General features: G+C 38.4%; 1 pseudogene and 1 gene segment (V, D, J or C); both read right to left on the reverse strand.

Annotated features, from left to right (window-relative positions):
* Positions 1–4,078: 4,078 nt before the first annotated feature.
* Positions 4,079–4,309, reverse strand: LOC111814007 (annotated as a pseudogene).
* Positions 4,310–11,590: 7,281 nt separating this feature from the next.
* On the reverse strand, positions 11,591–12,250 carry LOC101584012. The segment is given in 2 exon segments: positions 11,591–12,033; positions 12,135–12,250. Coding segments are annotated over 2 exon segments (489 nt in total).
* Between the last annotated feature and the right edge of the window lie 3,106 nt (positions 12,251–15,356).

The raw sequence follows: 15,356 nt of genomic DNA on the forward strand, positions 1-15,356 counted from the left end.
TATTACCATACAACCTAGGCTGTTAAGCTTAACCTCACTATCTGTCTGAATATCAAACATCTTAGGCATAACATGGAACAGGTATTTTTCACCAAGAATTGATATGTTGAACTTTAAGTCCCTACAGAATATCATGAAAAAACATTTAAAAAATAGAATATATTTTAAAATATAAGCATAAGGAATTATGTAATTCTTATGTTTACACATAAGTCCAAAAATCTAAACATATGCAACCTTGAAGCAGGACAGTCCCATAATATTCCTTTTCCTGTCTTCTGCCTTCATTCAAAACCCCCTTCTTTTTGAACAATCATCTATCTGAGAGATAGCACTGCCACAAGTCGCATGTCATGACAAGCAGCCCATATTCAGAAGACCAGAATGACAAGCACCCCAAGCATGAAAATACTATTACAGATTACTGTCTTCAGTGAAGTTTCTTAGTTCACAGGTGACAGTATATATAGTTAGTCAGGGTGAGGATATTTCTAATTAACTACTAGATTGAAAAATCTTCTGGAGATTCTAAGAATCATTTCCTTGCCCATCTTTTACATATAACTCTATGGCTTGACATTGTCATGTTTCCTAGCTCTTTTCCTTTCCCTCTCTTTATTAGTTAGTCCTCGAGACCTGCTTTCCTTTTACTTGCATTATACCTTTCTATTTGTATTTCTTCTTTTGAGTTCTTATACTAGGGAAACTATATGATATTTATACATGTGTGTCTGGTTTATTTCACTTATGACTATATCTTCAAGTGGATCCACTTCAATATAAAGGCTTCGAGTTTATCACTCTTTATAGAAGAGTAATACTCCATTGTATAAAAATGCCACATCTTTTTCATCCATTCCTCAGGAGTTGGGCATCTTGGTTGTTTCCAAGATTCAGCTATCACAAATGTGCTGCTATAAACATAGGCACACATATATCCCTATGATATGATGTTTTCAGATCCTCTGCGAAAATTCCCAGTAGAGAAATAGCTGATTTAAATGGGATTTCCCGTCCAACTTTTCAAGGGAGTCTCCATAGTGATTTCCATATCAGTTGTACCAATCTACATACCCACTAGCAGTGGAGAAGGGTTCCTTTCCCCCCATATCCTCTCAAACATTTGTTGTTCATTGATTTCTTTATGTTAGTCATTCTTTCTGGCATGAAATGATATCTCAATGTTATTTAAATTTTCTTTTCAAGGATGGCTAGTGATGTAGAGTATTTTTGCATATATTTATTCTGTTCTTTAATTTCCTCCTCTGAGAAGTGTGTGTTCATCTCTGATACCCTTTTCTGGAATGGATCCTTAAATTTTGTGGTCCTATTGTTTTTTCGTTTTTTATAAATTCTAGAGAGCAGACCTTTGTCTGAGTACTTATTTTTCATGAGTTTTTCCAAATTTGTGGGTTGTCTTTTCACTTTGTTGGTAATTTCTTTTGATGTGCCAAAACTTCTCAATGAGAGCAGGTCCCAGTTGTTAATTCTTTTAACTGTTTCCTGTGCGAATTGATTTCTGTCCATGAACTCTTTGCCTACCCCTATGTCTTCAAGAGTTCCTCCTACTTTCGCTTCCAGGAGATTTAGTGTTTCTGTTTTAATGTTTAGATCTTCAATCCATTTTGACTTTAGCTTAGTGCATGGTGATAGACCTGGGTCAAGTTTTAGTTTTCAGCATGTAGGGAGGCAGTTTTTCCAGCACCATTTTTTAAAGGAGCTATCTTTCTTCCAGTGAGTATGTCTGGCCCCTTTGTCAAAGTTAAAGTGGCTGAGTGTGTTTGTAGGGGATTCAGCGTCTTCTAATCTATTCCATTGATCCTCAGGTATATTTTGTTCCTAGTACCATGCTGATTTTATCACAGTAGCCTTGTAGTATAATTTCAAGTCAGGAAGTATAATGCCTCCTGCCTTGTCTTTATTGCCCAGGATTGCCTTCACTATTCTAGGTCTTTTCTCATTCCAAATAAATTTTAGGAATGATTATTCTAGCTCTGTGAGGCATGTTGGTGGTCATTTGATAGGGATTGCATTAAATCATACAGCAATTTTGGGAGTATGGCCATCTTCACAATGTTGTTTCTTCCTATGCAGGAGCATGGAATATCTTTCCATTTTATGAACTCCTTTATGATCTCTTTTTCACAGTACTGTAATTTTCTTTGAAAACATCTTTAATTTCTTTAGTTAGATTAATTTCAATATATTTCATTTTTCTCAGAGGTATTGTAAAAGGTATTGTTTCTATAATTTCCCTCTCAGTGTGTTTGTTATCTGTTTAGAGGAATGCTATTGCCTTTTATGTATTGACTATTTATCCTGCTATGCTCCTGAATTTGTGTATTAATTCTAATAGTTTCTTGGTGGATATTTTGGGTCTTCCAAGTAAAGTATCATGTCATCTGCCAATAATGATTATTTAACTTTTTCTTTACCTATTCTTATTCCTTTCATTTCTTTCTCTTGTCTAATCCCTGTAGCTAATGATTACAGAACTATATTGAATAGGAGTGGAGATAGAGCACATCCTTGTCTTGTACCAGTTCTAAGAATAAAAGAGTTCATATTTTTCCCACTTAGAATTATACTAGCCATTGGCTTTTCATAAATGGGTTTTAACAGGTTGAAGTAGAGGCCATCTATTCCAATTTTCTGTAGGTCTTTGAACATGGATGCGTGTTGGACTTTGTCAAAAGCTTTTTCTGTGTCAAATGAGATGATCATGTGGTTTTTAGTTTTCACTCTATTGATATAGTGTATTTCATTTATAGATTTTTGAATATTGAACCATCCTTGCATCCCTGGGATGAATCCTACCTGGTCATGGTGTATGATGTTCTTGGTGATTTGCTGTATTCTATTTGCTAGTATTTTATTGAGGATTTTTGCATCTGTGCTCATGAGGGAGATTGGCCTGTACTTCTCTTTCTTACTTACATCTTTCCCTGGTTTTGGTATCAGTATAATACTTGCCTTCAGGAATAATTTTGGGAGGATTGCTTCCTTTTCAATTTCATGGAAAAGTTTGAGGAGTATAGGAACTACATATTCTATAAATTTTTTGTAGAATTCAGCTGTGATTCCATCCAGACCTGGACTTTTCTTTGTCAGTAGGTTTTTAATTACATCTCGTATTTCATTGGCTGTTATTAGGCTATTGAGAGTGGTTCTATCTTGTTGATTCAGCTTTGGTAATTTGTACCTTTCTAGGAATCTCTGTTTCTTCTGTGTCTTCTATTCTGTGAGAGTAAATAGTCTCAAAGTAGCTATTGATAATCTTCTGAATTTCAACTGGGTCCGTGTTAATTATACCCTTTTCATTCCTTATTGCTTGTATTTGAATTTTTTCTTTCCTCTTTTTGATGAGGTTAGCTAGGGGTTATAAATTACATTTAATGTTTCAAAGAAACAGCTTTTTGTTTCATTAATTCTTTGAACTTTTTTTCATTTCAATGGAATTAATTTCTGCTCTAATTTTCATGATTTCTTCCCGTCTTTGGGCTCTGGGTTTGGTTTACTCTTCCTTTTCTAGTTGTTGAAGGTGCTGCATTAGGGTGTTTATTTGTTCCCATTCTGTTTTCCTAATGTGTGAGCTCACAGGTATGAGTTTTCCTCTGAGAACTGCTTTAATCGTATCCCATAAATTCCGATAAGTTGTGCTTGAATTTTCATTGAATTGTAGATATTGTTGAATTTCTTGTTTAATTTCATCTGTGACCCGTTGGTTGCTGAGTAGGGTATCATTTAATTTCCATGTATTCAGGGTTTTTTCTGGTTTCTTTTGTCATTTATTTCCAGTTACATTGCACTGTGGTCAGATAATATGCATGGGATAATTTCTGTTTTCTTTCATATACTTAAGCTTGACCTATGGACCAATATGTTATCTTCTTTAGAAAATGACCCATGTGCAGCTGAGAAAAATGTGTATTCAGCTGTTTTTCTTTTTTTTTTTTGACTATTACAAAAGTTTGTTTAACAAAAATTTAATATATGAAAATGTGTATGACCCAATCTTCAGTCAGTGAAAGTAGCACTTAGAGGAGGGACATGAATTTTTCTGCTGAGCAGTCATTATTTAAACTCGTTCCAAGGCTTCCAACATGATGATACTATTTCCTCGTATTACCAACATTCCAATGTTGTTCTGTTGCCCACTAGTTGCCATCTCCACACATTCATCTATCACAAGATTCATGAAGGAATCAAATCCTCGCAATATTCCTTGGACATGTCTGCCACCATTCAATTTCAATGATAACTTCTTGTCCATAAATTTTTTCAGCTCAGGAGGGTGAGCTTTGCTCATCTTGTCTAGTCGATGGGCTCAGGGAGCCTTTGAAAGGCTTCAGCTGTTTTTCGATGGAACACTCTGTATATATGTCCATCAAGTCCATTTATTTCAGGTTCTGTTATTTCTTTGTTAATTTTTTGTCTGGTTGACCTATCTTTTTGGGGTAAGGAGGTGTTAAGGTCTTCTGTTAAGATTGTGGTATTGGATATTAGATTTTTCATGTCCATCAAGATTTGCTTTATATTGTTGGGTGCTCCCGTGTTTCATGCATGCATATTTATGAGTGTTAACTCTTACTCTTGAATTTTTCCCCTAACCAGTATACAGTGGCCTTCTTTATTTTGCTTTATCATTCTTGGTTTGAGGTTGAGACTGTCTGAGAATAGGATTTCTACCCCTGCTTTTTTTCTGAGGTGCTGAGGGGAGTAACATTGTGTTCCATCTTTTGCCTTTCATCCTATGTATGTCTTTATGAGTTAAATGTGTTTCTTGTATACAGCATATTGTTGGATTTTGTTTCCTAATTCACTATGCTAGTCTATTTCTCTTAATTGGTGAATGAAGTCCATTTACTTTGATGGTTATAATTGAGATACATTGACTTGTGATTAAAATGTTTTTTACCTGTTGTCCTTTATTCCTTTTTCTCCTGTGTTTAATTGCTTGCCCTATTTAGTTGGTTGCTTCTGATCTCATTCGTGGAATTCAGATCATTTTGGTCCCTCTCTAGAACATCTTTCAGATGCCTGTGTAGGGTTGGCTTTGTCATCATGAAATTCTTTAGTTGTTCTTTGTCATGGAAGTATTTCACTTCTCCATCAAACTTGAAAGAGAGTTTTGCAAGGTTTCACAGTCTGGGCTGAAATTTGTTTTCACAGAGACTTGAAGTACTCTGCTCCATGGTCTTCTTGCCTTCATGGTTTGAGAAGAGAAGTCCGCCATAATTTTCATGGGTTTTCCTTTGAATGTGGTGTGCTTCTTTTCTCTAGCGGCTTTCAGTATATTATTCTTGAGCTAATTTTCTGGGATCTTGACTATTGCATGTCTCGGTGTGTTTTTAATTGGGTTGAGGTTACTTGGCATTCTTTATGCTTCGGTTACCTGAATGCCAGATTGTTTCCTCATATTTGGGAAGTTTTCTGCTATTACTTCTGCCCATATTTTTTTAATGTCATTTGTATTGACGTCTTCATTCTCATTGATACCTATTAGTGTTACATTGTTCACCTTTGTATCATCTTGCAAGTGATGAATTATTTTTTCCTGCATACTAGTTGTTATTAAGAGATCTTTTCTTACCTTTTCACTAGCTGCACCTGTGTCTTCAAGATCTGAAACTCTGTCTTCACTTTCACTCTAATGCTTTTGCAAGCTTGTGATTGAGATTTTACATTTCTCTATATCTGTTTGACTCTGCTTCATGCCATCTATTTCTTTCCTGTGTTGCTCATTCAAGGAATTTGTCATTTTTCTAATCTCCTGTATTTTTTTAAATCAGTGCCTTCTTTAGAAGTTGTTATTAATTCTTTTACTGCAGTGTTTTTTTTAAGATTGGGTTTCCTCCCTATGTTTCTGTAGTTAATTCTTTACTTCAGATTCTATGAGTTCAGAGAATTCTTTTTTTATTTCAGAAAAAATAATTTCCCTCTGAGTTCCTCTATAACTTTCTGCTGTTGCTTATTTACTATCAACACTAGTAATTCATAAATTTGAGGTGAGCTAGTAGAAAAGAATTCAGCTCTCAGTTCCTCTATGAGTTTCTGCTTTTGCTTATTTACTATCAACACTATAAATTCATACATTTGAGCTGAGCTAGTGTCCTCTGCACTTGTTCTGTGTGTATATTGTGTTTCCTCCACATGTTTCTGCATTTGATTCTCCATTGCTGATTATATTAATTTAGGGATTTCTTTTTTCATTTTCAATCTGAGTTCCTCTATACCTTTCTGCAGTTGTTTCTTTATTTCAGAAGCTGTTGATTCATTGATTTCAGCTGTGTGGTTTCCAATTTGTTCTGTGTTAATGTCTTCTGCACTTGTTATGGGTAGGCTTGGGGTCTGAGATTAAATTTTGCTCCTTTTCATTGTCATTTTGTGTAGCACTGTCTTCTGACCTTTGGTGCTGTTATAACCTTAGCACCTACTGAAATTTAGGTGTAGATCTACAAATTTTGGATTTATCCTGCTGTGCTGGGCTTGGGTCTGGCTGCTGTGCTCAGCTCCTTCCTTCTGCCACCCTTGGGAATGATCCTGTTGTGCCACTCCTGCAAGATATTCTGCCCCTGGACTAGCTGGCTGGCTTTGTCCCTACTCTCTCTGCAGGGATTACAGCTGCAGGGTTTCACTTCAGGCCTGTATGCCAGGCCTGAGCTGAGTCTGGAGGGGACAAGTTGGAGCAGGGGGGAGAGGAAGCTCTCCCACACACTCACTGGGCCTGAGCTAGTATTGGATCTGGGGGTCCCTAGTACATGGCAGAGTTTCTCACTGGGCAGGTGGGGTGAGGGGGTGCTACGGAGTGGTGGTAGGGATCCCAAGGGGTGGAAGAGGGTCTCCCCACATTGCTGCTGGGGTCCGACCGGCAGTCCTGCTGGCGCAGAGTAGCAGGAAGATCTTCCACACACTCACCAGGCTTGAGCTAGGACTGGATATGGGGGTCCTCAGAATGCGGCAGAAATTCCCACTGGGCGGGCGGGGTGAGGGGGTGCTGCGGAGTGGGGGTGGGAGTGTCAGGGGGTTGAAGAGAGTCTCACCCATGCTGCGCCTAGGCTTGGACCAGCAGATCCTTCCGGCCTAGTGTAGCAGGAACCTCTCCCACACGCTTACCAGGTCCTGGGCCAGGACTGGATCTCTACAGCCCATATGTCTTATAAGTGATAAATAGCAAATAATTGTTGGATATGTTATCGAATAAACAGCAATATTTTCTCCTCATTGCTATTCACCTCAGAAATGTAAATCAAAATCACAATTAAATATCACTTGACATGGCAAAATAGAAAACATCTTTAATATTACTATATAACAATATAAAAGACTATGCTCTCCATCTGGGGTCTAGCTATGGGTCTCAGACCTTAGAAGCCACATTTACATGGATACGGACTCATCTTTTAATCTTCTTGGTAGCCATTTTCCTGTATGTGTGAATCTTCCTGAAACTGTGATTCTAGGGACACCCTTTGGGTAAAACCAGGACGAGACATAACTTGCCAAGGATACCAAGTGGATAAGGATGGCAGAGATTGAGGTTCTGTACAGTATATGGAAGGAGGTGAAAGTGGAGGCTTTACAGGGCTGTGCTATCCTCTTCCTGACCTATTCTTCTGTCTTGCAGCTTCACTAAGTTTTTCTCTAGATGGGCCCATTTTCTGCAGGTCCTATGCTACCCCATCATGCTGGTGTGTGTTTTCTCTGGAGGATTATGTGTTTGAATGATGAAATCTCTGTGACGTTCAGTCCCTGTGACATTCACAAGGAATGTCTAAGGGTTTGGCTCATTTTCACTTGACTAAACTTTGAAAAGAGGGAGAATTTACTTTCATTTTCTATTCTTTTCAATGCTGTGACTTTTTTTGATTATCCTGGAAGGATGGGTGGTTATTCTATAGTTAGAATGATTTTCTTCCAACTAGGAGAATTCTCTAGAAAAGTTCTTCCCTGAGCATCTTGTTTGGGCCAGGGTGTATGTCCACTTCTCAGTGAACAGTCTTTACTTTTCTTGTCAGAGTCTTGTGTAATCTTTCAAAATCTTCCTGCTGTCATTGGCCAAGCAATGGCCATGACTCATCCACATGGCTGAAACTGACAAAAGATCTACAATTTGAGGTACAGGATCTCAGGATAACTCCTGAGGGGATTCCAATGACCTTATTGGACCCAAAAGCTACAACTCTTCTTGCATAGTCTTGCTTTATCTTGGTCTTAACCATCCAGGAGAAAAGTATAAAAATGAAATATAAGAAGTAAAGCCATGCTGTTATGTTGAGCTGTAGGGGACTCAGGTCAACAATTTCTGACATTGCCAATCAAGTGAAAGACCTAATACTATTATGGACTACTGGACTCTTTTAGAATATTTTGCTGAGTTAACACACCTATAATATTCAAATGACGGAACTAAACAAAAAAGGGGATACAGATGAATGTCCATCTTGTATCTGTGTATTCAGAATGATTAGGATAGATATATAGTTACATTCTCTGAATGAATACAAGGATTTGTTCTAATAGTGTTTGTGAATAGGATTTCATGTCCGCATCTTGTACAACAAATAACCACTAGGAAGAACATATGCAATTAATTTTTGAAACTCTCCTACCAATTTGGTAGGAGAGTTAATTTTTGAAACTTTCCTACCAATTTGGTTTGAAACTGTCTCCTCTCTATTTGTTTCTGAATAAAATTATGGAAAAAATAAACTGTAAATTATTTCTCCACTATTCTGTGACATGGCCTATTTTGTGTCTTAGACATTCAAAGATGATTATTTTTCTGACTCTTTGTTTTAAAATATATATAAACTTTATTTGCCATAAAAATCTTGCAACATTAAAAAAAATCTTCCTGCTGAGATTGTGGTGGCTTCAAGAAGTAACAGGTGGGATGTGTGGCCCCCAGCAGCATGATGTGACCTCAGCTGGGTCCTCTTCTATCTTCCAGTCATCCGTCATAACCTTCCACCATGCTCCCTTCACTGAGTGCCTGTGGATTCTTCTGGGTCAGGATCCAGGAATCACCTGCAATTCTGGATATCTGCCTCTTCAGGTTGCTTTGGAATTGGTGAAATCTGAAGTTTTATTTATGAAAAATATTCTTTCATTCTAGATTTACTTTAAATTTGCATATGTCAGTAATGAATTTCTATGCTTTTACAGACTGGAGAAAAGCTAGGAACACTTTTATTATTCCTATTTGTACTCCTATTTAAGACAAGGTTTGAAGATCAGTATGTGAAAATGACATTTGTGAGCAGGGACATAGCTCAGTGGCATAAGTGCCTGCCTGAAAATCACAAAGTCCTAAGTTTTATCACCAGTACAAAAAAAGGAAGAAAGGAAGAAAGGAAGGAAGGAAGGAAGGAAGGAAGAAAGAAAGAAAGAAAGAAAGAAAGAAAGAAAGAAAATGACCTTTGTCCAATCAAGATAGAAATTTCAGTCACAAAAAAAGAAAGTCATGAAAAATTTTAGAGATTTCAGGAATATATAGGAAGCTGCAATTCAGAAGGTCCAAGAGAGAGAATCTGGTTATAACTCAATTGAAGATATATTCTGGAAGACCTGCATTATGGGCTGGAAACAACAGGTGTATCTGGAACATCAGCTGCATCAAACTGGGTCATAAATTCTAAGTCTTAAAACACAGAACACAGCAGTGACAATTCTGACTCAAGTGCATGTACAGAAATGTGAAGAGGTGGAAGTGTATTAGGTTCTCCATGTTCAATGTGACCATAAGGTCCTCTGTCATATCTGAGGGCTAGTGTTTTTTATGATTTATGTCTAATTGTCCTCCCAGAGCCTCATGCCATCATGGGGGTGGATTTGAGAGTTTGTGGTTAATTCATGATCCAATGTGGGGATTAGGAATTACAGGTGTAAGTGCTACATTTCCCCTGGGGCAGTGAGCCTGAATTCAGCGTAAGGAAGGGTGAGAGGTTTGCTATCTGCTGCAGCTGCTGTTCCTCCCTTTGCTCTTTGGTTTTTATTCACCATGAAGAGCTTCCTCTGCCATGTGCCATTCTGCCTCAGAGCCAGCTGAGTATGGACTGAAACTTTTACTACCTGTGCGCTAAAGAAATCTTTGCTTCCTTAATTTTGAATGTCACATGATTTGTCTCAGCAATAGGAGGAAAGAAACTAAGACAGTGGTCTCCATGTAAGAATATCACATCAGCTCTGCTTCACAAGTTGTGCAGGGTCAGTATATGCAAATGACTTGCTATTTTCACTATGTCCTTGCTTCACCTAAACTATAACCATGCAAATATCATTATTATATATAGAAGCAAATTTTACAGGAAAATTTAGGCATAGGTACATAATTAGAAAATATAGAATTAAATGAGATATAATAAAGAAAATGTATAAAGGCAGAATTGAAAGTTTATATTGGAAAGAAAAATGAATATTATGAAACTGGAGTATTTTACCTTACATAATCTCTATTACTTTAATGATACATAGATTGAAAAATAGAGATGGAAGTTTGATAGGAAAGAAGAGGGTGAGAGAAAGGGAGGGAGAGAGAAAGCAAAATGAGAAGGAAAGAGGACTGAGAAAAGAATGGTTACACTGCTTATTATAAATTTTATAATTTCTAGTATTCAAAACAGTAGTGCAGAATGTATCCCTCAAGAAAGAGACACATTTACTATAATAAATACAAATATAAAAGAATTTACAATATTGTCTCACAATGCCTGCCAACACAGTCAGGTGTGGAAGAGTGCAAAACAGTTGTGAACACACTGGAAATCTGGAGGATGTGGTCCAAGGCTGGAGCTCACTGTGCTTTCCCATGCAAGTCTGTATCAGGAGCCTGAGGGTCTGTGGTGGAAATTTGATGGTTTTGCACCAAAAGTTTGAAGGTTTTGTGCAGGAAGCTGGAGTCTGCTCTAGAGGGCTGAAGAGTCTGTATTGGAATCCAGGAGATGAGGTATAAGGTGGAATTTAACACTGAAGTGCTTCTGAAGAAACACAAGTGACTCCTCCTCCTCTTTGTCCTCGTCCTCCTCCTCGTCCTCCCCCTCCTCGTCCTCCTCCTTCTTTTCTTTTCTTTTCTTTCTTTTTTTTTTTTTAACCATTTATAGCATTCACCCAACAAACCTGGCTAGGGTGGGCCTTCTGTTTTCAGTAAATCACCTCAACCACAGCCCAAACTATACCGATGCAATTTAAATGAGGGTTTCTTACTCAAGTAGGATTTAATTCCCTAATTAAACAATTTAACTCTCTAATATGAATCATTTATTTCTGCACAAGACAACTCCTCATAATTGTGACTGAATTAGGTAGATTCATTTTTTTTTTTGATTAGAAAATTCAACAGAAAACTCCCCAGAATTTTCAAGTTTCTGCAATACATACAAATCACTTCAAGATGCATGCAAGTCATGTTTATCCATCAAATCAAATTCACATATAAGAGATGAACAAGGTGCTATTTCAAATGTACTTATGCAATTCGATATATGTTTACTCGAATTTAGAGACTTGACTGCAGCTCATGCATTGCGTGTTCTGCTCAGGTCCTGTGATGTTAGTACAGAAGGAAACCCCAGAGGCCAACAGGAAGCCCTCACCACAGTGTCCTTCTCTGCACCTGTTCCTGGGGCCCTGGCTGGTTCTTCCTGTACAACAGCTGCCCCTGCTGGTTATGAGCGTCATTGCAGGAAAGTTTGTGTCGGGCTCCACATTGATGTTCCCTCACTGTGTCTCTTGCACAGTAATACACGGCTGTGTCCTCGGCTCTCAGGCTGTTCATTTGCAGATACAGGGTGTTTTGGCTGTTATCTCTAGAGATGGTGAAACGACCTTTGACGGAGTCTGGGTAGTATATGTAACTACTACCACTACTGATGTAGGCGATCCACTCCAGCCCCTTCCCCGGAGCCTGGCGGATCCAGTTCATGAGATAGCCCCCGAAGTTGAATCCTGAGGCCACGCAGGAGAGCCTCAGGGAGCCTCCGGGCTGCACCAAACCTCCCCCGGTCTCCAGCAGCTGCACCTCAGCCTGGACACCTGCAGACAGAGAGATATCCTGTTCAGGAACTGTCACACGTGTCCAATGTTTATCTCATTTGTGCCATTCACACACAGTGTCTCTTGCTCCTGTCAATTACCTTTGAAAACAGTAAGGAGGAAAACCCAGCTTAGAAGAGGCTCCATGATCAGCCGTCTGTGGTCTGTCCTGATCACCAAGTGGGAAAATCTGGCGTTCAGGACTGCGCTCCACTCCAGAGCTACAGGGTCCGAGCTGGGCTGGTTTTCATCAGCAGAGGGACGCCTTATTTGCATGGTCTGCTGCTTTAAAACTGGCTCTTCGGATGGATAATTCAGAGAGGGGAGTGCTAACATCCTATATGAGTGTACTGGGCAAATTTAATAATATTTTGTTTTCAAAAAAATGTGAACACCAATTATGAAACGTTTGATATTTATCTTTTCATCCAGTTATATTTTTCATGTCCACATAGCATGCACTTTTGTATTAAGTTTCCACTTTGGAAATGTGAAAGTATGAAAGTGTGAGAAACTGTTCTTTCCTGTAGAAGAGGTGATGTGCTGTAAGTTGTGTCCCCACTTTCTGGGCCTATAGTCTCCTAAATTATTAACAAACTGATTACTATTTCAGCTCTTGGACAAAGAGGAACACAGCTGCTGGGGTTTCTATCCCCTCTTCCTGTAGGGAGAACATGTGTGAATTGGCAGCCTCCTGTGTTTTCTGAGAGAAGACAGAACCAGCTATCTGGCAGTAAATCTCTCATTTTCAATTATAAGTACTTCTCTCATTCTTACCCTATGTATAGATACTGCTAATTTCTGAAACACATAACACATAAGCTGCCCATATACGCAGTGTACACCTGAGAAATTCTAGCACACATCGACACTTGTACAAGCACGCAGTCAAATCATGGAACACATGGATCATCCTGCGCTGTGCCCTGCGGTTCCTCCGCAGTCCTCCCTCCCAGTGCCTTTCTCCTGCACTCTATCACCAGGCAGCTCATCACCTTCTTCATACTGGTTTACATTAATCTTTCCATTTCAACTTTTATACAAAATGTATACATCCTACAGCTTGAGTCATGCTTGATACAAAAGGTGTATTTAAAATATCTACAACTGATTATGTAAGTGAGAATTATTGGATATTTTTGTTGATTAATTTTCCAGTACTTCTGGACATACACTTCAGCGGTTGGCTAATTGCCTATTGACTGTGGGTCTTCTTTATCACCAAAGAAGAATTTTGAAGACTGTGGGTCCTCAGAATTACACAAAAACTTAACAAGCAATGAGGAACAAGTCATAAAATAATTTTACATGATTCTGCAGTTAATGTTTACTTAAATATTTCAAGCTTTTGGTCATTAGAAAGTTGCTCATTGTCTTGCAAATGGTGACACCTGAAAAATTTGGTCTTTTTTTTCACCAAAAACAGTACAACATAACAAAAAAAACTAGATTAACTGTAAATTAATACAGTTTCTAAATTGTATCAGAGAAATGAAGTTACAAAACAATAAAATATGGAATTTTGGGTGATTGTGGTTACATAACAAAATAGAGGCAAGATTATCTACCTGGGTCAGAGGTCACCGTATTACATGTGATAAAATTATGTCCAAAGGAACTTATTGATCAGTAAATTCTGAGTGTACTAACGCACCAGAATGTGAGTAGAACACATGCAATATTTTAGGGGGATGTATATGTCTATTACTGCTACTGTGAAATACCCCACAATGAGCAGATTACGTCAAATACACATTTTTCCTTATATATCTGGATCCCGAGAGTTGAAACAACAGATAACAACAGACGTGGGGCTTGTAGGATAGCATTTTGATTATAAATTCTATCTAGATTCTGTTGCAATTTTTATGGAATATAGTCACAAACAATAAACTTTTAAGGTTTTTTTGGTGAAAATATTGATACCTATATCATTTAAATAAATTTGTGATAAATTATTCAGATTTATAGTTATAAAATGTCTTTAGTTAAGCTTTAACAATTAAGATGTAATAAAAAAAATGTTACTCCAGTGAATGAGAGGGCTATGGGACTCAAATGAATGAAGAGCATGGAGGACCCGGGATCTCTGCCGGTGAAGTCTGTCAAGAGCCTCAGTGCAGCTGCTCCTGTGCTGCAGCCCTGGGAGCGCTGGGTCCTGAGCAACTAGATCACACTGAGTGCTCCTCAGCTCCCTTTGAAGGGACTGCACATCCCTGGGCTGTAAGGAGCAGGGTCTGTGGGTCCTGATCACCCCCAAAGTGAGGTTTGGGGCTGGGCTCACACTGCCTGCCCTCACCATGGATCCAGCTTCCATCCAGACTTTTTCCATGTTTCCCTGAGCTTCACCAGGACCCAGGCCAGAAGAACTCAGCAGAGTCATTTAGACAGAAGTGATAATCTGAGTCCTGCAGAGATGAGCATGTGTTCTATTAAAAATAAGCTCATCTAACTGAGACTACAGAGGTAAAGAAAGACATGCAATTAGAGTATCAGGGATGAGTATTATGTGGAGAAATCGTTGTTCCTGACAAGAAACTACTTTTCACTTACTCTTGTACAGTTCAGCCTATTTGCATGGCTTTACTTTTTTTTTTACCTTGTTTTTATACTTTTCTGCTGGTTAAGACCAAGAAAAAAACAAGACCTATATAACAAGAATAACTTTGGACTCCTTTGGAGTCACTGGTCTCAGCCAACTGATTTAATTCCATTTTGCAAATGACCAGAGCAGCTGTTTCCATCCTGACTGAGTCACCTAGTTCATCTCACGCAGGACAGCAGATATCCTGGATGGCCTTCTTAAATCTATGATTGGCTATTGAGGATAGGACACTTCAGTCTTTGCTCTTACAGGTATGTACTGGCAAAATGTTAACAAGGGCACAGGTGCGTTTTTGGGTACTGTGTATTCATATTTTTACCTCATCACGGAAGAAGAAACCTGTATTGTTAGGGGTGCTCAGGCTACTTCCTGGGTGATGAATGTCCTGAACACATGGAGGTACTGGAGAGGTACCTGATGGGAGGACACAAGTTACATTTCCATAAAAGGTAGAAAAGCCAAAACAGGGGCTGAGATTTTATATTTGTTTGATATTCTTTGAGGAAGCGCACACATGAGAACTGCAGGTGCATACTTAAGACAAATCCATGATGAGAGGCAACATCTGGGATCTAATATTCAGGACATTATGTGCCGACTGTCATTTAAGTTCCATGTCTGGGGAAATGAAGATTGCCTCTTTTATTTCATTTCCATCAGGCTTTACCAGGTAAAAAATATAACATGGGCTCGTGTTGATTCTATTTCATTTCCTTTG

The sequence above is a fragment of the Octodon degus genome, unplaced genomic scaffold, assembly GCF_000260255.1.
Source record: "Octodon degus isolate 3935 unplaced genomic scaffold, OctDeg1.0 scaffold00255, whole genome shotgun sequence".
Taxonomy (NCBI): domain Eukaryota; kingdom Metazoa; phylum Chordata; class Mammalia; order Rodentia; family Octodontidae; genus Octodon; species Octodon degus.